This window comes from Mesoplodon densirostris, chromosome 11 (genome assembly GCF_025265405.1).
Source record: "Mesoplodon densirostris isolate mMesDen1 chromosome 11, mMesDen1 primary haplotype, whole genome shotgun sequence".
NCBI lineage: Eukaryota > Metazoa > Chordata > Mammalia > Artiodactyla > Ziphiidae > Mesoplodon > Mesoplodon densirostris.
Genome location: NC_082671.1, coordinates 63,792,718 through 63,816,727, shown reverse-complemented (window position 1 = coordinate 63,816,727; position 24,010 = coordinate 63,792,718). Strand labels below are relative to the sequence as shown.

General features: G+C 44.4%; 1 protein-coding gene across 3 annotated transcripts in view; it reads left to right on the top strand.

The window, feature by feature from the left end:
• The window catches only part of PPARA (peroxisome proliferator activated receptor alpha), a 71,110-nt gene that overhangs the window by 45,603 nt on the left and 1,497 nt on the right, over positions 1-24,010 (top strand). For all 3 annotated transcript variants that reach the window (XM_060111813.1, XM_060111816.1, XM_060111815.1), the window contains exons 3-7: positions 6,669-6,918; positions 13,460-13,620; positions 15,008-15,146; positions 16,068-16,270; positions 21,514-21,961. In XM_060111813.1, coding sequence (XP_059967796.1) covers positions 6,711-6,918; positions 13,460-13,620; positions 15,008-15,146; positions 16,068-16,270; positions 21,514-21,961 — 1,159 coding nt within the window. In that variant the 5' untranslated portion in view covers positions 6,669-6,710. The remainder of the gene's footprint in view (positions 1-6,668; positions 6,919-13,459; positions 13,621-15,007; positions 15,147-16,067; positions 16,271-21,513; positions 21,962-24,010) is intronic.

Below are 24,010 nucleotides of genomic sequence, written 5' to 3'. Positions count from 1 at the left end.
AGGACCTTGTTGATCCATTCTATATAGCGTAGTTTGCATCTGCTAATCCCAACCTCCCACTCCATCCCTTCCCCAACCCCCTGCCCCTTGGCAACCACAAGTCTGTTCTCTATGTCTGTGAGTCTGTTTCTATTTTGTAGATAAGTTCATTTGTGTCATATTTTAGATTCCACACATAAATGATATCGTATGGTATTTGTCTTTCTCGGTCTGACTTCACTCAGTATGATAATGTCTAGGTCCATCCATGTTGCTGCAAATGGCATTATTCTTTTTTGATGGCTGAGTAGTATTCCATTGTGTATATGTACCACATCTTCTTTATCCATTCCTCTGTTGATGGACATTTTGGTTGCTTCCATGTCTTGGCTGTTGTGAATAGTGCTACTATGAACATAGGGGTACATGTATCTTTTTGAATTACAGTTTTTTTCTGGTTATATGCCCAGGAGTGGGATTGCTGGATCATATGACAACTCTATTTTTAGTTTTTTTGAGGAACCTCCATACTGTTTTTCATAGTGGCTGCATCCATTGACTTTTTTTTTTTCCCTAAATCTTTTTTTTGTTTGTTTGTTTGTTTTTTAATTTTTGGCTGCGTTGGGTCTTCACCATTGCGTGCAGGCTTTCTCTAGTTGTGGCAAGCAGGGGCCACTCTTGGTTGTGGTGTGCAGTCTTCTCACTGAGGTGGCCTCTCTTGTTATGGAGCATGGGCTGTAGGCTTCAGTAGTTGTGGCACACAGGCTTCAGCAGCTCTGGCATGCGGGCTCAGTCGTTGTGGTGCACGGGCCTAGTTGCTCCGCGGCACGTGGGATCCTCCCGGACCGGGGCTCGAACCTGTGTCCCCTGCATTGGCAGGTGGATTCCTAACCACTGCGCCACCAGGGAAGTCCCTATGCATTGACTTTTGATTCTTGTAGTAAGCTGCTCTGCTCACTCAAATTCCACTGCAGCTGACATTAAAGTGTGTGCAAATTGTAGCTTTGCTGTAATTATTTTGATATCACCATCCACAAAAGTAAGATTATATTTAAGAATGGTAACTCCCTTTTCAGGACAATGGGAAAGAGTTGGGTTTGAAGTGGCTAGAGCCACTTCTATACTATCATAGATGTGATCTTTGTGTAAAACAGTTGGGAACATTCTTTTTGCACCTTTAAAGATACAGGTGTAGAGGCTCACAGCCACCCTTTATCCCCCATCTTTGCATGCCAAATTCTTTTGATTATAAGATTTCACGCCTTAGGCCTTGTTGGGAAAGATCTAGAAAGCTCTAGTTAAATCTCTCTGATGTGCAGACTGTTCATAATACATTTGATTTAATTCATTAAAATACATAGTCCTTCGTTTCCTTACCATTATTATACTCTGGTCCTTTTTTCTTCCGTTTTACATGTGTTTCCTAGGTATTTTCTATACTTAGTTGTTTATCATTATGCACGGGCTAATGATTAATCTATTTCAGTGAACTTCTGGTGCGAGGGAAAGGTACAGAGGGCTTTTTAGCATTCTTTTGTTTATTTTGAAATGTTGTTTTCAATCCTAGCCCAACAAATTAAGCCAAAAGGCATCTAAATAGTATCTATAATATCTAAAAAGTATATAGGAAAGTATAAAGAACCTGACAAGGGAGTGAAATAGAAATGGTGAAAAACAGAAAAATTTGTTGTCTGAGAGCTGCTTGTCTGCTACATAAATGGTACTCCTTTGACAAAAATTCCATCTTTTACCTTTAAACCGTTCAATGAAGTCTAATTGGATTTGATTTAGCAAAGGCAAATGTCAATAGATTCCTCTAAGCTGGCATTAATGAGGCATAATAAGTGATCATTTGGGAGGGCTTTACAACACAGTAAGTTCGAGTTGAGTACAGAAAGGTAAAAGCAGCAAAGTAAGAGACTGATGTTTGTAACTGTTTACTTGGACTCTGTTGAGTCAAATATAAGTTCTGAGTGTGAGAATTCCAGCCCAGTTCCACTTGTTCTTTTTCTTTGAGTATCTATTTTCACAGTCTGTAAACACGTTTCAATAGCTAACTTTTATTTAACACTTAATTTCAGAGAACGTTTACAAAAGGGGTTCTAGGTCCAAGAAGGTCGGTTAATAATGTATGGGGCAAAAATGGGTGACATACATTAACACCGTTGGGAGCCCACAACCAAGTGATTTCCGCCAAGTCTTTTATTCCATTCAGCTGATGACGCTTCTTTACTCTTTCTTCAAAGCACTGAACTTATTTTATCACCAAACATTTCCCAGGTTCTCTGTCTGTTGCTTCTAAGGTAGAATCAGGCGGCTGGTGAGCTGTTCGTGCCTTTCCTGAGCAGTCTGTAATGTGTGCCAGTCGGTTGCCCGGGCTGTGGGCACAGTACCTGTTCTCAGGATAAAGGGGTCGATAAGCAACACCTCTGCCCCCTACATCTCTGTTTGAAGCTTGCCCTTTCCTGCCGACTTGGACTTTGTTGTTCACTGTGATGCTTAGATTTGTTTGTTTGTTTGTTTGTTTCCTCTCTCATGCTTAGTTTTTAAGTCTCTACAATAGTTATGATTCACTCTGTAAATTTCTGATCACTTTCCCTAGGTAGTGCCATTCTGACTTCTGTTTCAGACATCCTTACGTTCTGTTGTCTTTCGAATACTGATTGCACGTGCCGTTTTGCCGTCTGGGTGACACAGGCTGTGGAGGCAGCTGCAAAGCCGGCGTGGGGCCTCACAGACTTTCACCTGCTGAGTGTGGACTAAGTTCGAGTTCTGTGCCAACCTCACTAAGCAGTGGGGGTGGAAACGGAACGCCTGCTGCATCGAAGGGATTGTGCTGGAAGTACGGACGCAGAGGTTAGCAAAGTCCGTCCCTACTCGCAGGCGACGTACCGGTCTAGCGGGAGACATGAAAACATTTCTAACACTGTCCCTATAATTAGGGCTACATCAGAATTGGGCCCAAGGCGCTGGGGGCACCCTGAGCAGAGTGTGCTGGGCCCTCCTTGTCTTCACAGACTCAGAGCTCATGACGCCACCAGCAACTCATTTTAGCCGATCTTCCCAACAGTCGAGTCATCTGAGAGTTGGTGATAAGGAAAATCCCTTGATGTCAAGGTTAACAATTAGTGTTAAAATTCTTCTGGTGTTTTCACCTGCCCTGTGTTTGGGTGACATAAAGCAATGGTAGGATTCTGTGCCCCCTCCCTCCTTCTCTCCCTCTCTCTCTTCCTCCCTCCTTCCCTCCCTCCCTTCCTTCCTTCTTCCTTTCTTTCTTGCCTGTATCTTTTTTCCCCAGCGTTCTATAGTTTTCCTATACCCTGCTTCGTAATTCTCAAAGCAACATTTTGACTGAAAAGTGTTCTACTAAAAGTAGAATTTCAGCAGTTTACATCTGAGTTTCTGTTCTACTGGATGCAGCTCTAACATTTAAATTGGATGGGAAAGAAAACAAAATGCCTTTAGAAACCAACACGTCTCAGGATTGATTATCCAGGAAGGGGTGATGGGATTATGCATTCACCACATCTTTCCTGGAACTTGGCTTTATTACCTCTTCTCAGCACCCCCTACTCTCTCCCGCATTTCTCCCTGCAAGGGATCCAAGGCCTGTTTGAGTTCCGCTTGCCTCCTCTCCTGGTTTCTTACCTCCTCGGCCACACTGGGAGCTGCTAAGAGGTCGTTTGCTGTGCCTCTTTCTCCCTCCAAAGCCCCAGAGGACCTAGGACATCGGGCACAGGGCACAGTAACTGGTTGCCCGTCACGACGGACCAGGCAGTGGCCGTGTTCTGTGGATTTGAGAGGCAGGTACTTGCCGTGACCTTCCTGCCCCCCGAGCAGAGGTGACCGCGGCGTGGGGAGAGCAGGGGCAGAGCCTGCCGGGAAGCCGCAGGCCGGCGGAGCGGGCCGCGTGCCATGCAGCCTCAGCTCTACCCGGGGACACGTCCAAAGGGCACTCTCCCTTATCTGCTGTGGCTGGAAGCAGGCAGGGCCAGGGTGTCCAGTGATCTGTGCAAAGGCCAGTCCTCTGGCTGGAGGTCACGGTGTTGCCTCACTCCCCAGGGACCTCGTTTAGCTCTTCTTAGCAGGAACTCCGGTGTTTCTCTACAGAAATCTCAGGTATCCTTTAAAAGCAGCTGATAAGTAAAATGATAAGATCTCAAAACAGTCTAACTCCCTGGATGTCATGACAGGGAGACTAACGTTTAGTCAAAGGTCAGTTCCTCCCGTTCTGGACACTCCTGGTTGGAAGATAGAATATTTGCAGGACTAAGAGGCTGCTGTCCATGTGTGTTTTCCTTGCAGCGCTGAGACTATGACAGGGCAGAGGAGGTGGTGGTCATGGCCCCATTGATAACACAGCCTCTGCCCGGCTATCAGATATTCGTTAGGCTGAACTTTGCGGTGAAGGTAGTAAGTTAATGACCGCACTTTGGAGCCTTTTGCTCACGGTGGAAAATATCCTAAGTAACGCTTACACCTTTATCTTACTTGCCATTTGAAGAAATTCAGTTGGGATGCAGAATAAAATATGATGGAAAAAAATGCACAGATTCACAGCCTGATTTACACTAATAGATGATAAAGTCTTCTAAATCTTATGGAAGTTTAATGATTCTCTTTTCTTTTTCGTTGTGTGTTATTGTCCACTATGACTACTTATTATCAGAATTCCAGGCATGAGAGGCGAGTTTCACAAAAATGTGTGAAGTGGACCCATTTTTCATTTCTAAAGGAAGCTGAACCATCCCTTCATCTTTGCACTTAAAGCTACTGTTTACTTTCAGCTGGGCTGAAATGTGCAATGTTTTTACGCAAGTCCGTGCCACACGTTTGCTTTGGCAGTGTGTTCGCACTCCGTCCAAAGAGCCCAGCCTTCTGTGATCGCGGTGAGAGGGCAGCCGCCTCACGCTGAGCCCTGGCGGTGGTCAGTGGCACGCACCTCCTCTGGTCCTGTCCGTGATGTGAGCCATGGGCTTCCCTGTGACCATTTCAGAAGCTAAATGGCACCTTGTCGGCCTTGTTGGCGAGAAGGGACCCGACGGGGCTCGAGGGTGGACCTGGAGCGGGGCCCGGGGAAGGCAGGGATGGGAGGGGGGTTCAGGCAGGGGGGCTGGGGCCTGGCACAGAGGCGGACAGCACAGGGAGGTCCGGATGAGGCGATGGCCCGGTGCCACTGGTTCCCCTGGGGGTGGGGGATGGTGACCAGGGCAAGATCGGGGGAGACACCGTCACCAGGGCCCACGTAGAGCTAGGAGAACGGACACAAGGCTGACGGTCACAGGAAGTGGTTTCAGAGGCTTGAGCAAGAGCATGAAACCAGCCATCACGGGAAGGACCGCCTTTTTGACTTTGTACCTGTGCACATGTGCTCGGCTGCCCTAACAATGGGCCACTGACTGGGGCCCCTAAACAACAGGCATTTATTTCTCACAGTCCTGGAGGCTGGAAGTCCAAGATCAAAGTGTCGGCAGCTTTGGTTTCTCCCGAGGCCTCTCTGCTTGGCTTGCAGGTGGCAGCCTTCCCGCTGGGTCTTCACGTGGTCGCCCCTCTGTGTGTGCACCCCGCTGTCTCTCTTTGTGTGTCCAAATCTCCTCTCCTTATAAGGACACCAGCCAGACTGGATTAGGGCCCCCTCTAAATACCTCATTTTAGTGGAATCCCCTCTTTATTATCTCCAAAGGCAACCACATTCTGAGGTGCTAAGGGTTAGCACCCCCGCAGTGGAATCTGGGGGGACACGGTGCAGCCCGTAGCAGTGCCCACGTGGAGAGCGTTCTTCTGTGTGTGAGTTGAAGCAGCCTAGCGCTGTTGGGGACTGACATGTTTAGATTTTTTTAACTCTACGATATATTTGTTATGACGCACTCGTTCTTTAGGGATACCTACATGACTCCCCCTCCAGGTGTGCAAGGAGAACATATAATACTGCCTCCAGCGTGTGTGCCGACTGCCTGCCTGTCCCACTCCCCCCGGGCTCCCACCTGAGCCAGACTGGCCTGCGCATGCCTGGACGTACCTGTGTACATCCATCCTGGGGGCTTTCCACTTGCCGCTCCTTTTCCTGGAACATTCTACCCAAAATGTCCGTACAGCTCACTCCCTCATTCCTGCAGGTGTCTGTGCCCCTTTTCTGAGAGGTCCTCCCTGGCCGGTCTTGTAGGGCAGTGTCCTTCCCCATCCTCCCCCTGCATCGCTGTATCCCCATCAGACTGTCCAGACATGTCCCCACCAGAAGGTGCATTCCGGGACAGCGGGAACTTTATGTGTGTCCTCTGCTGTTTTCGTCTACCTCGGATACACAGTGTGTGCTCAACAGTGCATGAATGATTCCCGGCCTGCTTGGCTCTGGCTCCTGAGACGTGCTCTCGTTTAGAGGTTTTCATTGTCTTGGGAGTTCCCTGGTGGTCTAGTGGTTAGGATTCGGTGCTTTCACTGCAGGGGTCTGGGTTTAATCCCTGCTTGGGGAACTGAGATCCTGCAAGCTGCTCGGCCAAAATAAAAAAAATAATAAAGATTTTCATTTTCTTAATAAGCTTGTCAAGAGTCAAGCGGAGGTAAGGTGGCCAACAATGTTACTTTTTAGATTATGAATTCAGGTGTGTCTCTGCTGATAAATGATGTCTTTGTTAAAGGAAAACCAGTGTTCTTCTCTGTCCATTTCACCCACGACTTCTCTCTCCTCACAGGAACGTGGAGCCCGGCAGTGGGACCATCTCCATCCAGTTGAGATGGTGGACACGGAGAGCCCGATTGGTCCCCTCTCCCCACTCGAGGCTGAGGATCTGGAAAGTCCACTCTCTGAAGAATTCCTACAAGAAATGGGAACCATTCAAGATATTTCTCAGTCCATTGGTGAGGACAGTTCTGGAAGCTTCAGTTTTACAGAATACCAGTATTTAGGAAGTGGTCCAGGATCCGATGGCTCCGTTATTACAGGTAAGTGTGCTATTTCCTAGAAAGCTTTATCTGGAAATGTTTTTTTTCCACAGAGAAAGTTGTTCTCTTTACCTGGAGAAGAAGTCACATCTCTCTGCATTAAAACCTTTAGATGTGTAAAAGCACGACATGCAGTGCCACTGGGCCTTGAAACTTTTCAGGTGTGTCTCGCATATCATCGTATGCCTTCTCTTTTTGTTTGTTTTTGGATAAACTTTTTATTGAGTATAATATACACATAAGAGTGCACACACCATAAATGTGTAGCTCATTTGAATTTTCACATGAAAATATAATTTTTACACTACAGAGTAATCTCTTGCATGTAACTTACCTGAGCAGCCTGTTGTTTGTAATTTTTCACCATGATGAATGCTCTGTAACAGACCTCCTTGTGGACAAATCTTTGAGTGCATCCTGGGTGACTGATTTTTTTTTTAATTTTAATTTTTTGTCCCTGTTGGTTATTTATGTTAAATACGGTTACCTGGTGGGGAGGGATAGTTAGGGAGTTTGGGATTGACATGTACACACTGCTATATTTAAAATAAATAACCAACAAGTATGCCTTCTTTTTAAAAGCCGTACATAAATCATATAATGCTTGAAATTCAGCAGTCAGCTGCATTTTTTAAATGCTGTGAGTTTATATTTCTTTAAAGCAGAGACTCCTACTGTAATAAAAATCACTCTCTTTTATCTGGAAATGTATATGAACCATCTCCCTACTCCCTTGTAAGCTTTTATATATAGAATGGATGCACAACAAGGTCCTACTGTATAGCACAGAGAACTATATTCAATATCCTATGATAAATCATAATGGAAAAGAATATTTAAAAAAAGAATGTATGTATATGTATAACTGAATCACTTTGCTGTATAGCAGAAATTAACACAACATTGTAAATCAACTATACTTCAATAAAAAAATATTAAAACTGAAAAAATAAATTTCAAGATGGTGACAGGAGGAAAAAAAAACATCAGGCATCAGCCAAGGCAGATACAAAGAAATAAAACATGGGGTCTGCTCAGGTAACCTCACTGGGAAAGAGGAAATCATTGCACAGTTCATCTTTCTGAGCAACGTTTAAGCCACCCCAGTATAATGTGGTGTAAATTGTACCTTGACTTAAAGGAAGCCCTGTCTGGGGTGGACTTGACTCCACTGTACTTCTTGGCAGAAGTGGGTTTTGGATCAGACAAACTAGACTTTATTTTTAAATTTTTAAAAAATTTATATTTATTTATTTATTTATTTATTTTTGTCTGTGTTGGGTCTTCGTTGCTGCGCGTGGGCTTTCTCTAGTTGCAGCGAGCGGGGGCTACTGTTCTTTGTGGTGCGCGGGCTTCTCATTGTGGTGGCTTCTCTTGTTGTGGAGCATGGGTTCTGGGTGCACGGGCTTCAGTAGCTGTGGCGCGCGGCCTCAGTGGTTGTGGCTCGTGGGCTCTAGAGCGCAGGCTTACTAGTTGGATGCATGGGCTTAGTTGCTCTGCGGCATGTGGGATCTTCCCGGACCAGGGCTCGAACCCGTGTCCCCTGCAATGGCAGGCAGACTCCCAACCACTGTGCCACCAGAGAAGCCCCAAAATAGACTTTAAAATAAAGACTTTTACAGGAGACAAGGAAGGATGCTACATAATGATCAAGGGAACAATCCAAGAAGAAGATATAACAATTGTAAATATATATGCACCCAACATAGGAGCACCTCAATATATGAGGTAAATGCGAACAGCCATAAAAGGGAAAATCGACAGTAACACAGTAATAGTGGGGGACTTTAACATCCCACTTACACCAATGGACAGATCTTCCAGACAGAAAATTAATAAGGAAACACAGGCCTTAAAAGAAGTGGGTCTTGGCTGGGACTGGAGGAGTTGGGTTTGGACTGGCCAGGAGGTGTGTGTGTGTGGTTTTGAGCTCCGAGCTCGGACTGTGCAGGCTCTCTTGGGGAATAAAGAAGGTTCTCCCTGCAGCGTCTGGTATAAGGTCTCTATGTTCTTTCCCCTCCGTGGGTCCCCTTGTGTCACGATCTTGGTCTGGAGCATGTTTCCCTGACCGTCTGTTCATGTCTTCCCACTCCAGGAAGATGATTTTCACGGCTGTGCACTGACCTGGGTGACGGTGGGAAAGGGAGCATTTGTGCTCCGCTGGCAGCCAAGTTCACTGATAAACCCGTGTGCGTGGAGAGAGTGGCTGAAAGTGCACGAGCTCTAAGTCCAGCAAGCCCACTGGGGACGGGCACTGTTTAAAAGGGGACATGGACGTGGGTCTGCACTGTGCCGGTGTTTGTGATAGGGTCTGCACTATGGCAAAAAGAAAAAAAAAAGGGAACTTACAAAAAGTGACTGCACTGGGCTTCCCTGGTGGCGCAGTGGTTGAGAGTCCACCTGCCGATGCAGGGAGCGCAGGTTCGTGCCCCGGTCCGGGAAGATCCCACATGCTGCGGAGCGGCTGAGCCCGTGAGCCCTGGCCGCTGAGCCTGCGCGTCCAGAGCCTGTGCTCCGCAACGGGAGAGCCCACAACAGTGAGAGGCCCGCGTACCGCAAAAAAAAAAAAAAAAAAGTGACTGCGCTGAAGTGTACTAGACACACATCCTTGACTTTTGGCCCCTGGCCGTTAAGGTGGTGGGTGTGTGATCATCCATTTTTATTTTGCTTCAGTTCCCCTTACTGTGTTTATTAATCCTTTTGGCAGTTTGGAGTCATCTCAAAATTCTTAAAATCTTGCTTTGTCTCCTTTCCAGGTTTTTCATTGTTATTGTTTACAATTGATTTGAGAGATAAAATGATTTCTTATTTGTAAATTAGCTTTTTCATCTTTGTATGTAATGGCTCCCTTGCGTGATATTTCTAAGTTATGTAAATTGCAAATACGGGAGGGCCGTCTATAAGACTCATTCAGTTTAAACTTGACTCCTTGGGAGACCAGATGGGTGAGGCTGCTTACTCAGCCCATCTATCTTTCTCACCCCACCCCCCAATTTTTCTTAGCAATTTTCTTAGCTTTGCTGATATAAAAAGCTTCACATATTTAAAGTGTGCAATTGGATGTACACACACACACACGCACACAGACTTGTGAAACCAACAGCACAATCAAATTCCAGACCCCTCACCCCAAAGTTTACTTGTGCCCTTTTGTAATCCCTCTTCCCCACCCTCATGCCTCTCTCCCTCCCCAGGTACCACTGATCTGCTTTCTGTCGTTATCCATCAGTTTGTATTTCCTAGAATTTTATATAAATGGAATCATATAGTATGTACTCTTTTTAGTCTGACTCCTTTCACTCAGCAAAATTATTTTGAGATTCATCTGCATTGGTAGCATCTATCAACAGTTCATTTTCTAAAATCCACTGTATGGATTTGCCGCAGTTTATCCACGCTATTGATGAACATTCGATTGTTTCCAGGTTTGGCTGTTACAGATAAAGCTGCTGGGAAAGTTCACGTACACACCTCTGTATGGACAGTGCTTTCACTTCTCTTGGGGAGATAGGAGTGGAATGGGTCATGCATTTCTGCTTCTTTGAATGTTTTACAATTTGTTATTAGATACCATACCTTGTGAACTTTGTTGATGATGGAGAATTTTGCATTTACACAAATATTCTTGAGTTTTATTCTGAAATACAGTTAAGTTACATGGAAAATGTTGATCCTTTCAGGTCCTGTGGTTAAGCTTTGTTAGACGGAACCAGAGCAGTGTTGATTCTAGAAGTAATTTTGCCCCAATTCAGAGGCAAAACCCTTTTGAGTATTTTACCCAGTGCCCCAAGGATTCTGAGATTTTTCCGCCGTGAGTGGTGGTCACGGGACCACCTCTTAACCCTCAGTACTGTTCCCTCTAAGCATTTCAGGTTGCTATTGGAGTATCTTTTTTTTTTTTTTCTTTTTGGTCGCACCAAGCGGCATGGGGGTCTTAGTTCCCCGACCAGGGATTGAACCCGTGCCCTCGGCGGTGAAAGTGCGGAGTCGTAACCGCTGGACTGCAGGGGAATTCCCTGAAGTATCTTTTCTTTTAGGCTCTCTCAGCTGATAGAGCAGAGACATACATGTGTACATACTAACACATGTATGTACACGTCTGTATTTCTGTATATAGCTGTCTGTCTCAATGTCAGGGTAAACGTGAGTTCAAACAGATGTCTGCACCTCTAATCCACCACCACATGGACCACTTTAGCCTCCTCCTGTCGCTTCATCAATGAGCTCACACTCCAACAGTGAGAGACCTGGCCCACCATCCAGCCATCCATTCAGTCACCATCATTAAATGAACAATTAGTTGTTCATTTCCAGTGCGGTGGCATCAAAACTGCTCACCCAAAGCCCTGTGGAAAACAACTTTATCGGCTGGGGACAGTGTCCAGGTGCAGTTCTTTTGCCTTTGGCCTCACAGACTCCATTCGTTTCCAAGGTCACTTACACGAATATCTTCATCGAGGTTTCCTACAAATGTTTCTTACATTTGTGATATAGATTGTATCATCACATTCTGTGTGCCATCCTGGAATCTCTGGACCTCCTCAGTTTTTTTTGTTCATTTGCACACGTTTAAAGTTCACTCTGTACTGTAAAATTCTGTGGCTTTTGACAAGTGCATTGTGTCCTGTATTCACCATTACATTTTCATGTGAATAGTTTCACCACGTCCAAAAAGCCACTGGGCTTCACCTACTCAGCCCTGCCTCCCCGACCCCTACTCCAACCGCTGATTTTTTTTTTTTTACCACTGCTCTATTTCTGCCTTTCCACAAATGTCGGATATTACGAATCATATAGTTTGTAGCCTTTGGGGATTGGCCTCACCTATTGAAGCATCTTGGTTGCTTCTGATTTTTGGCAATTAAGAATAATGCTGCTGGGGAATTCCTCCAGCAGTCCAGTGGTTAGGACTCTGTGCTTTCAATGCCGAGGACCTGGGTTCACTCCCTGGTCGGGGAACTAAGATCTCACAGGCCACATGCCACAGCCAAAAAAAAGAATAAAGCTGCTAAAGCACTATTTACAATAGACAAGACATGGAACCAACCTAAATTTCCATTGACGAAGGAATGGATAAAGAAGACATGGTATATATATATATATATATATATATATATATATATATATATATAATGGAATATTACTCAGTCATTAAAAAGAATGAAATAATGCCATTTGCAGCAACATAGATGGACCTAGAGATTATCATACTAAGTGATGTAAGTCAGAGAAAGACAAGTATCATATGATATCACTTATATGTAGAATCTAAAATACGACACAGGGCTTCTCTGGTGACGCAGTGGTTGAGAGTCTGCCTGCTGATGGAGGGGACACGGGTTTGTGCCCCAGTCTGGGAAGATCCCACATGCCGCGGAGCAGCTGGGCCCATGAGCCATGACCGCTGAGCCTGCACGTCCGGAGCCGGTGGTCCGCAACGGGAGAGGCCACAACAGTGAGAGGCCCGCACACCGCAAAAAAAAAAAAAAAAAAGTCCAGCTTCTTTTTTTTTCTTTCATGGATTGTGCTTTTGTGTTGCCCACTCGGATTTTTATTCTGTATTCTGATGCCATTTACTGAGTTAACAATTACAAAAGGGCTGGAAGGGAAGACGCAAAGAAAGCAATGAGTTCTGTGTAGGACATGTCGATTTTTGGCAACCAAGAATAATAAAGCTGCTGCAAGGACCTCTGCTAAGTCCTGAATGGCGGTTTTTTCCTCCAGTTCCAGGGCTTGTCACTATACTTGTAGTGTATAGTTATACCACCCCCTAGATTGTCTAATTGTTGACTATATTGTGCAGTGTTAAATACATTGCACCCTTACAGCTGCCTGTCCATTTTATCTTTGTGTCAAAAATCTGAGCATGTCGCAGGAGCAACTAAGCCCGTGTGCCACAACTACTGAGCCCACGTACTGCAACTACCAAAGCCCATGTGCCTAGAGCCTGTGCTCCGCAACAGGAGAAGCCACTGCAATAAGAAGCCCGCGTACCGCAACAAAGAGTAGACCTCTTCGCCGCAACTAGAGAAAGCCTGCGTGCAGCAACAAGACCCAACGCGGCCAAAAATAAATTTATTTAAAAAAAATCTGAGCATGTGGCTAGCATATACTTGAGCTCATTGTTGGTGACATTTAAATGTTAATAAAATAGTATACCCACCTCCGCCACCATAAAAAAAGGAATAAAGCTGCTGTAACCATTTGTGTGAATAAGGCTACTTGCAAAGTGGCCTATTCTGCAGGGCCATGGTTTAGTCCATTTTGTTTTGTTTTTTATGGATTAAAAAGTAAAGTTGTTTCTTAGTTGGGGAGCCCCTTGGGTAGGAGCCCCAGCGGGGATGCTGGCGACGTGGTCACTGTGGGAGCACAGAGGGTGTGCAAGGGCCAGGCCCGGGTGGATGCAGCATGGGAGCCCTGCCCACCAGCTGATGCCTCCCCACTAAATGCCTCACCCGTGAACTCAGATCCTCAGAAAGCTGGTTTCGACATCGGATGGCGAGGCTGTGAATATTCGTAAATCTTCCCCTTGTGTTCCTAGACACCCTCTCACCAGCCTCGAGTCCCTCGTCCATCTCTTACCCTGTGGTTCCTGGCAGCGCCGAGGAATCGTCCAGCGTAGCACTGAACATCGAGTGTAGAATCTGTGGGGACAAAGCCTCGGGCTACCATTACGGAGTTCACGCATGTGAAGGCTGCAAGGTATCGTGGACCCTGGATGGGGAGAAAGGTGGCCTTTCGGGGACTACGTGTGGTCCCTTTTATTTTATACACAAATGTTTGTCACTACTAAGAAAGGTCTGCTCAAGTTGTAGATCAGAAACTGACCCACGTAACACATTCCTTTCTCTCTTTGGAAAGTCTATGGCATATTGCTGGGCTGTTCTTTGTAAGTGACGGAGAGAGTGTGTTCTTTAACAGAAAATAAGCCACATTAAAGAGGCTCCCTTCATTTGGATGCGAGGTCAGAGAGTTTTGTCCACTTTTTCTCTCCACCCTCATCAGAAGGTCACGGAGGGCAGTGGTTCTCACAACCATCAGAGATGTCAGGATCCTGCAGCACGTGCTGGGCGATGACCAGACCCGTGGCTGTGTCCTCCCCAGCTGCTCAGGGTCCCCCAGCAGTCCCTTCCTGCATGTTGGGGGCCTGGCCACCCGAACCACGAGCACCCTTGTGTATATCCTTATTCTTGTGCCAGCTCAGCTGGACCTCTAACCATAGGTGACCCAGGGCCTGCAGTGCAGGGGGTCAGGCCGTGTCCTCCAGCAGAACTATGGAAGGATGACCAGAAAGCAAAGAGGAAAGAGCCCAGTGTAAATATAAACCCTTCACAATTTGCCAGCCACATACCTTGAAAAAACTACTTGCAAAGTGGCCTTTTCTGCAGGACCATGATTAGTCACCTTTGTTTACTTTTGTTTTTTTATGAGCTAAATAGTAAAGTTGGTTCTCTACTAAAGTAAAGTTTAAGATATTTTTGTTTGTTTGTTTTTTGTTTTTGTTTTGTTTTGGTCGCGCCTTACCACGTGGCACATGTGATCTTAGTTCCCCCACCAGGGATGGAACCCATGCCCCCTGCAGTGGAAGCGCTAAGTCCTAACCACTGGACCGCCAGAGAAGTCCCTAAGATACTTTTATAAAGCAAGAAAATTATTTACAACCAGCTGGCTTCCTTTTATTATATAATCTTTGTCGTTTAGAGAGTTAATATTCTCTTATAAAAATTCTTAGAACTTTTTAGTCACAAATATGGATCTGTCCTCTGAGAAGAGAAAGTCACATTTGTATAAATCTTGGCAAGGCAGAGTCACTCTTCAGGAGACCGTAATTGTGTCTTCCCAGGCCAGGTGAGGGCGTGTTGAAATTACTTTGACTTTTGCCTCATTTTATTGTTTTTCTTTTTACACGTAATGAAATTTCAAATTTTCAATTTGCCCCAATTACATCAGACTTTATAGATGAACTGTTTCTCTACATTTCGTTCATTTACAAAAAGACAGTAAATGAGCAACAGGAGATGTGAAGAAAGGAATGACACTGATTCCTCAGTGGTCCGTATTCTTTAATAAGCTGTATATCAATCCGCAGGGTTTCTTTCGGAGAACTGTTCGGCTAAAGCTGGCATATGACGCATGTGACCGTAGCTGCAAGATTCAGAAAAAGAATCGGAATAAGTGCCAGTATTGTCGTTTTCACAAGTGCCTTTCAGTTGGGATGTCCCATAATGGTAGGTAAGGTTGTCTATCGCATTTCCCCCACCCATGCCTCAGTTTACCCCCCTTACCGGGTCGGAACAGACTGTATTTTGAATGAATGTGCTGCGGCATTTAATACTCAGGTCATTTTGTAACATGATAGCCTAAGAAAAATAAGCCTCAAATGACAGAGATCTAGTAGAACCCTTAGAAATACTGTTAGAAACTTCAAATGGTACAACTTTGAGACCAGATTTTGAAACCCATTGGAAACCACTGGGATGTCTCAATGTTCATATCATATGTATGAAGCATGTGCCATTTCAAACATTTTACCATATTATGAGTTTAATTATATTCAATCCTACTCTTATTATTATTATTTTTTTTGGCCGTGCTGCTCGGCTTTCAGGATCTTAGTTCCCCGACCAGGGATTGAACCTGGGTCCCCTGCAGTGGAAGGTCGGAGTCCTAACCACTGGACCACCAGGGAAGTCCCCATACTCTTATTTTAGAACTTGCCAATTACTACAGGAAAGTGAATTTAAAATAATGTGTTCATAAGAGTTGCATGTCTACCTTCTGGAAAAAGAAAAAGGTATTATGTTAACTCCTTCTAAGGCTCACTTTCATCTTAACCGAAAGGATCAATTATGTACCTAACGACATGAAGTGACCTTAAGCCCATCCTACTGATAAAGTGAGTCATGGTGCTACCTTTAATTTTAAGCTTTTTTAAAAGTCCAGGATATATGGAGTTTGAGGTTATTTTCATCTCTCCAAGGGAGAAAGCTGAATAGTGCTGAGAAGTGGATTTTAACTTACCCGTGAATGTTTGCTCAAAGTTTAACCCGTGGTGTGAACATTTCATCCAGCTGTTAGTCCTTGTTCCATGTTTTGTTGTTCATTTCTTTGTGTTTTCCGTTATTCCGTTTCTCCCCTCCAACCCCCAGCAATTCGTTTCGGACGAATGCCAAGATCTGAAAAAGCAAAATTGAAAGCAGAAATCCTTACATGTGAACATGACCTAGAAAATTCTGAAACCGCAGATCTCAAATCTCTCGCCAAGAGGATTTACGAGGCCTACTTGAAGAACTTCAACATGAACAAGGTCAAGGCCCGGGTCATCCTCGCGGGAAAGGCCAGCAACAATCCGGTAGGTGGCTTTGCTGCTGTTTATTATAGTCTGAAGTGCTCCTTTGGCAACAGGTCAGCTGAGTCGAAGAGGAGGATTGAGGAAATATGTCCTAAATGTTGAGAAAATCATATTTATCCCCAACGCAAACGAGAGACAATGCAATGGAAACATTTCCCTCAGAGACTATAAAACATAGCCCAACAGCAACTCCTGTCCCATTTGATCCACCTCAAAGCTCCTAGCAACCATGTTCTTATAATGACTATGTAATTAATGCACTCAAAAAGTTAATAGTTTACCAGATTCTAGGGTGGCTTCTTAAGTGATTTTTTTAATCCCTATTTTAATGCCAGAAAATGAAACTATTCACTTCCCACTCAGAGTGTGCTCTCACATCCTTTCCCCTAAAACTACCTTCTCCTCTCCGACCTCCCCCTTCCTACCCCCTGCCCACCTTCTTCTTCTCCAATGAGAAGGAAATGACATCTCGGGGCTTAGAAAGGGTCCTTTGTTTACAGAAACTTTATTGTCTTTTTGGACGGTTCTGGACCTTCTCGGTAGCAACTAAGATTGCCCCTTGTGGACGCCTACACTTCGCCTCCCCTGCCTGATGCCACCCTGTCCCCACCCCACAGTTAGCTAAGCCTTTGTCTCCGTTACAGGCCTAATCTCAGAGCTACCTTGAAAGAGGGGGATGGCCCAAGGTTGACGAATAAAGACGTTTTGCCTTTCTCCTGTGAGAGTGGTGAAACAGGTTTGATTTGTACTAATGAGTAGCTTGAAGCCATCTTTATTGGGAATTACAAGCTGGAATTTTTAGTCACAGGAAAATAAAGCATCTCACGAGCTACTTACTTTCATGAACAAACCAAACCTCTTTTTTACTGAGTCTTTCCATTCTTTGGTGAATTCTCCAATTAAATAGGCTGAGGTACTTTAGGAGGGTTCAAGAAAACTCTTGTTAAATCGGTAAAGCCACACCCATGCTGGGCAGCCCCAGAGGCTCGCAGAAACTCCACCCTAACCCTTTCCAGATCACAAGGGTGAAAGCAAAGTAATCTTCTACCTTTGAATTTCCATCCTGGAAATGATTCTTATAGCCCCAAATTAAAGCAACCCAAATTTTTGATCTCTTGGAATCCTTTTAGATCTTGCTGAGTTCTTCTACATCTCCCTTGGGTTTTCAGAATGCAAAGCAAAGCAAACTTAAAAGTCATCTTTACTCAGAACCAAACACTCTTGTTTAATATTAACTTGATTTCCATGGCGTATCCTCTCACACCCCACTGAGATCCACGCGCTCTAAGAAGGAGCCCATCACCTGCGGCCAGAATTGAAATCTGGACAGTTGAGGACCATCACACAGTTACTCTGGGAGAGGAATCTGTCTTTTGGTCTTAAGGAAATAAATGATAGACCCATAGTCCAGCACTGGGCTTCACTGGAGAGGAAAAACAGAATTCGGGGTACTGCTGAAAGTCAATTGCTTGCTTCTGCCCACCTCCAAACCAGAGCATCGCGGGTACCAGTTTGAAAGGGAGTGTCCAGGGCCAGCCACTGCCTTTGATGGCACTGTTTGCTCCAAGCTGGGTTCACTTCCCACCCCATTTCCTCTATATGTCGAAGCATGGCCCTCCTCCTACCTCCCCGTCCAGCCCAGTGCACCCCAGAGCTGGGAGCATCCAGCTTGGGGCCACAGTCTCTGCTCCATCTGTGCCGGGTCAGAGACAGAGCTGCCGGGAGGGGCGGCATCCTGGAATGGCAGCCCCCTCACACCACACCATGGGGTTTGGCCTGCTGTGTTATATTGAAATATTATACCTATAACTTGTCAGTAGCTTGAAAAACATACTATTTTGTACTATATCTAGAAGTGTGTAGTAAAACCTACCCAAGAGCTTATTAGATCATTTCATCCGAAGCAATTCTACCAATAAGTCACAATTAAATTTCTCCGAAAAGATGCTGCTGCTGAACTTTTCATAGAAAATGCTGTTTCAGTGTGTTTTGGAGATGAATTCTTATAAATAACATCATTAACACACATAGAACAGTGTCAGGTGTGAGCGAGGGAAATATATATCAGTTAGGGGAGACCTCTGGTCCTGGCGTGGAGTGACGTGGGGGGAAAGTGGGCAGCTTTCTGCCTTGTGATGTTTAAAAGCTTTACAGTGTGCTTCACTGATTTGAAATGACCACCCATAACATCAGATATATTCATATTCAAGCTTGAGGATAAAAAGAATATTCCAAAGTTAAATATAAGCTTCTGGATTTTTAAAATAGTCTAATCAAGAATGTTTCTCAATAAAACCTGGCAAACTTTCAAGGGTGTTACTCTATAATATCTCTTTGGCTGTCATAAACATGATTTTTTAAATGTTAGCACTTGTTTTGAATTCAGATCATTTCTAATTTTGCCTGTTAATGAGTCCTGCCTTTTAAAATCCAAGCGATAATTTTATAAAAATGAAATGAAATATTTATTACCATTGAAGTCTCCATTTATGAGAGAATGTTCCACATAAAAATAGTCCAGGGCCAGCGTCCTGGGCATGTGTCCAGTTTCACAACACCCCTGCTTAGAGGGCCTTGTGCTGACGTTTAATGCTCTGTTGCTGTCTTGAAATTCGTAAGCACTTTCGAATAAGGGACCCCACATGTCATTTTGCACTGGGCCCTGCAAATTGTGTAGCCAGTCTGTGCTAGTCCAAGAGATGTCCTACCAAATAACAACAACAGTATAATAATAATAATAATAAGCGTTCTGCAGTCAAACACTGGGAACCACTGTTTATGCTAATCCCATTCTTAAAGATCCATGGTGTACACTCATGTTAAAGACTCTGGTAGGCTCTAACTTTATTTAACTCAGTGTTTCTCGAGGTTTTTTTTTTTGACAACAGGATTCTTTATTATTATTTTTTTTTATGTAACACCTTTATTTCTGCTGAATGTACTTTTGAAAAGCCAGTGATTTGAATAAAGTCAAGGTGGCCTTATAATATTTTCTGAAATTGAGGGAGTACTGCCATCTATCCTTTAAAAACATTTTTCTGGTCCATCCTATAAACGTTAATACTTTAAATCCAAGCTCCAACTTCCTGTGAAGCAGAACTGCCCCCAAAACTTTCTCAAAACAGTGGTAAATCTGGCCTGCTTTTAATTTATTTACTTATTTATTTATTTTTGGCTGTGTTGGGTCTTGTTGCTGCACACAGGCTTTCTCTAGTTGCGGCGAGCAGGGGCTACTCTTCCTTGCGGTGCGCGGGCTTCTCATTGTGGTGGCTTCTCTTGTTGCGGAGCATGGGCTCTAGGTGCGTGGGCTTCAGTAGTTGTGGCACGTGGGCTCAGTAGTTGTGGCTCACGGGCTTTAGAGCGCAGGCTCAGCAGTTGTGGCGCATGGGCTTAGTTGCTCCGTGGCATGTGGGATCTTCCTAGACCAGGGCTTGAACCCGTGTCCCCTGCATTGGCAGGTGGATTCTTAACCACTGCGCCACCGGGAAGTCCTGGCCTGCTTTTAAAGTCTTTGGAGAGAGACAGTTTTAGTCTTCCATCATCAAACTTGAGATTGTTAGAAATTGGGCTTTGAGTTCTGTATTCAGACTGTTTTCAGTCATTCACAGATAATTTTAAAAATATTCCCTTTCCTCAGATGTGAAATCAGATCTTTTTTTTTTTTTTGTCCAACACTATCTTGCAAATTCTAATTCTGTTTAAACATTTCATAGGCAATGCATCACATTATCCCAACACATCCACCTCTGTGCCAGGTATACCCAGCAGGTACCCGGAAGATGGCTTTGTGCTGTGATTCCTCCTGATGCTCTTGTGAGCCCAGAAATAGGGCACACGATGTGCCGTGGGCACAGAGGCACTATCAGTGATGTGTTTTGCCCACTGGCAGAGTGATTCTTAAAATCACTGGGCTTCTTATACACTCAATGTTTATCTAGTGGGGATTGAAAATAATGCCTCAGCCCACTTCATTATTGGTCTGTAGAACACATTAAGAATCAGAGAGATCCCTCAGAGACTGCCATTTCTTCTGCTCCGCACACAGAGCTGGCATAAATTTTGGCCAACAGCAGTATCTGTGCCCATTCTTCTAAGCCCCACCAGATACATCATCACTTCTGAGCATGTTGGCTTCAAATAACATGGCCAACCATCTCTTCCTTCCTCTGCTAGATCTTTATAAAATGGCAGGAACGGTGGGTTTAGATGCACATGGTAAGGCCACATTTAGGGAGCTGCCGTGGGGATTTGGTATTTGTCTCAGAACGTGAAACAGTGGTGGGAAGATTTCAGTCTCCTGTACCGGGAAACGAGGGTCCTTCAAGGCTTTCCGGTTTATCCCCCGAGAGCAAGGGTTTAACAATGCTTTTTTGTTTACTTCCACACAAATGCCAACTTTCTGACTTGTATTTATTTACATGCCAAATTTATTCATTCAACAGTCAGTGTTGGATGATGATTATCTGCGAAGTTCATAAAATGCAAAATTAAGAATTACTGTAATTACTGGCTATTGCAGTAGTATTTGGGAATTCAGAGAATATCATAAAATTTTTTTTTTTTTTTTTTTTTTTTTTTGCGGTATGCGGGCCTCTCACTGTTGTGGCCTCCCCCGTTGCGGGGCACAGGCTCCGGACGCGCAGGCTCCGGACGCGCAGGCTCAGCGGCCATGGCTCACGGGCCCAGCCGCTCCGCGGCATATGGGATCCTCCCAGACCGGGGCACGAACCCGTATCCCCTGCATCGGCAGGCGGACTCTCAACCACTTGCGCCACCAGGGAGGCCCTATCATAAAATATTTAAAGTGCTTTGCTAATATTCTCTTTCTTGTTAGCTTTATTGCCAAAATCAGTACTTCACTTTTTTTTTTTGGCCATGCTACACGGCATACGGGATCTTAGTTCCCCAACCAGGAATCGAACCTGTGCCCCCTACAGTGGAAGCACGGAGTCCTAACCACTGGACTGCGAGGGAATTCCCAGAACTTCACTTTCTTAGCAATGAAATCCCCACCCAGTTTTAGGCGATGATGATTATTATCTTACTGATTTATATTGTCCTCTATTAAATGTCTTCTTGTCCTCAACTAATTTTGAGATTGTTTAAGAATGCGGACTGTGTTTTGTACATAATTTGATTCTCGACAGGTGGCTGGAATACTGCAGCTACTCATCAGTTTCTTGATAATTAAGAAGACAGCTTGTCGCCAATTACCTGACTTATTCCAGTGTTTTTCTTGTCAGCCTTTTGTCATACACGACATGGAGACGTTATGTATGGCCGAGAAGACTCTCGTGGCCAAGTTGGTGGCCAACGGCATCCAGAATAAGGAGGCAGAGGTCCGCATCTTCCACTGCTGCCAGTGCACGTCTGTGGAGACGGTCACGGAGCTCACGGAGTTTGCCAAGTCCATCCCGGGGTTCGCAAACTTGGACTTGAACGACCAAGTCACTTTGCTGAAATATGGAGTTTACGAGGCCATATTTGCAATGCTGTCTTCTGTGATGAATAAAGACGGGATGCTGGTAGCATATGGAAATGGTTTTATAACTCGTGAATTCCTAAAAAGCCTAAGAAAACCATTTTGTGATATCATGGAGCCCAAGTTCGATTTTGCAATGAAGTTTAATGCACTGGAGCTGGACGACAGTGATATTTCCCTTTTTGTGGCTGCTATAATTTGCTGTGGAGGTAAGTTATTGATTTCACCAGCTGGTGCTGTGGCAATCACAGCCTCCTACCTAGAGAATTTGGCGGTGGTAAATCCAACGTGAGTGGGGTGGAGCCAACACTGTAGGGGAGGAGGGTGTCCGAGCCCCACACTGCCACTAACCAGAATTCAGTGAGAATGATATCAATATCATATCATACTATAGCATATGTTATTTTTTTCCGTTTCAGAACTTTTATTCTTTATTTTAAAAAATTTTTATTTTATATTGGAGTATAGTTGGTTTACAACGTTGTGTTAGTTTCAGGTGTATAGTAAAGCGATTCAGCTGTACATATACATATATCTATTCTTTTTCAGATTCTTTTCCCATTTAGGTTTTTACAGAATACTGAGTAGAGTTCCCTGTGCTAGACAGCAGGTCCATGTTGATTATCTATTTTATATATAGCAGTGTGTATATGTTAATCCCAAACTTCATGTTATTATATATAAACACATTTGTAAAGTATAAATGTTCTATCTGTAATTATATGAATATATATTTATTTAGAATATAATGGAAGATTAGGTATCATTAATAATTATAATGTAATTATATCTATTATATCTAATATCTATTATATATCAGATATAATTGTAATAATATTATAATGTATGGTATATAATATCATCATATACAGTCGGCCCTCCATATCTGTGGGTTCTGCATTTGCAGATTCAACCAACTGCGGATTGAAAACATTCAGAAAAAAGCATTTCCAGAAAATTCCAAAAACGAAACTTGAATTTACCACACACCAGCAACCATTTACATAGCATTTACGTTGTATTCGGTATTACAATTAATCTAGAGATCATTTAAAGTGTATGGGAGAATGTGCATAGGTTATATGCCATTTTATATACGGGACTTGAGCATCCGTGGATTTTGGCATCTCGGGGGGTCCTGCAACCAATCCCCCACAGATACCAAGGGACGACAGTGTTACAATTATGTTGTTATCATATTATATCCATATTACAGACAGTATTCTATAAAGTCCTACAGATGTTAGTACAGTTGCTGTCTCTATTGGTATATTTATGCTATTTCATAATGAAAAATATCAGTAGCTAACTGTCAGTGACTGCAAAGTGTGCTTTGCCAAAGGAAATGGATCCCAGTGAAGGAGAACCTAGGCCTCTGTACGGGGGAGCTGGCCCTGCAGTCCCCAGGTTTTTGGCTCGGTGTCACGTTCCTTTAAATAGCCCTGTCCTGGGTCTAAGAAGGTCAACCCTCTACTGTAAACTCGGCTGACCCTACCCAGCCTTAGGGGAGACTGAAGGGGCCACTGCCTCCTCAAGCTGCCTGAAGCTGTACTGTCCCCCATGAGTCCCTCACTCGCGGAATTGAGGCTGGCCACAGTTGCCCGGACTCTGGACGTGGAGCTGGGTGAGGGTGGCCCAGCTCCACGAGGTCTGTCCTTCTGACCATCCAGCTGGGCACAGGTGGAGGAAGTCCTGTGCTCTGGCAAAAAGCACAGAATGTAATCTGTCACCGTCCTTTGCACGCTCAAGATGTCGTGTTGTGGGGAGAGCAATGCACAGCTATTTATAAGTAGTATGACAGCTTTATAAAAGAAATTTTAATCATAGATCAGAAAAATATCTGGTGAGATATACATGAAATCTGTATGATGGGGTTAAAATTATGAGGGGGGGTTCACTTACTATTTTTTAAAAATCTCTCTCTTTAAAAACTTAGTAATTATTTTATAACCAAAAAAACAAAAAATGAAAAATCCACATCATGAGCAACACTTTTGAAAGTCCTAGTAATGCGTGGGACCCTAAAGAGAGCACTGCCTATTGAATACGGATGGTGGGGGCTGATTTTCTGGACCAAGGGCAGGATGCATGGATCTGAGCTGTCCCAGGAAGTCTGGTGTCTGTGTCTGAGGCACCCCGGGAGGTCACCTGGTGTCCACATCACCCTTCCTGCACCAAGCCTCAGACCTCCCCTCTCTGGGTCACCTCAGCACCCTCCCGTATCCATCCTCCGATTCATTTCTGGCTCCACCTTCTTT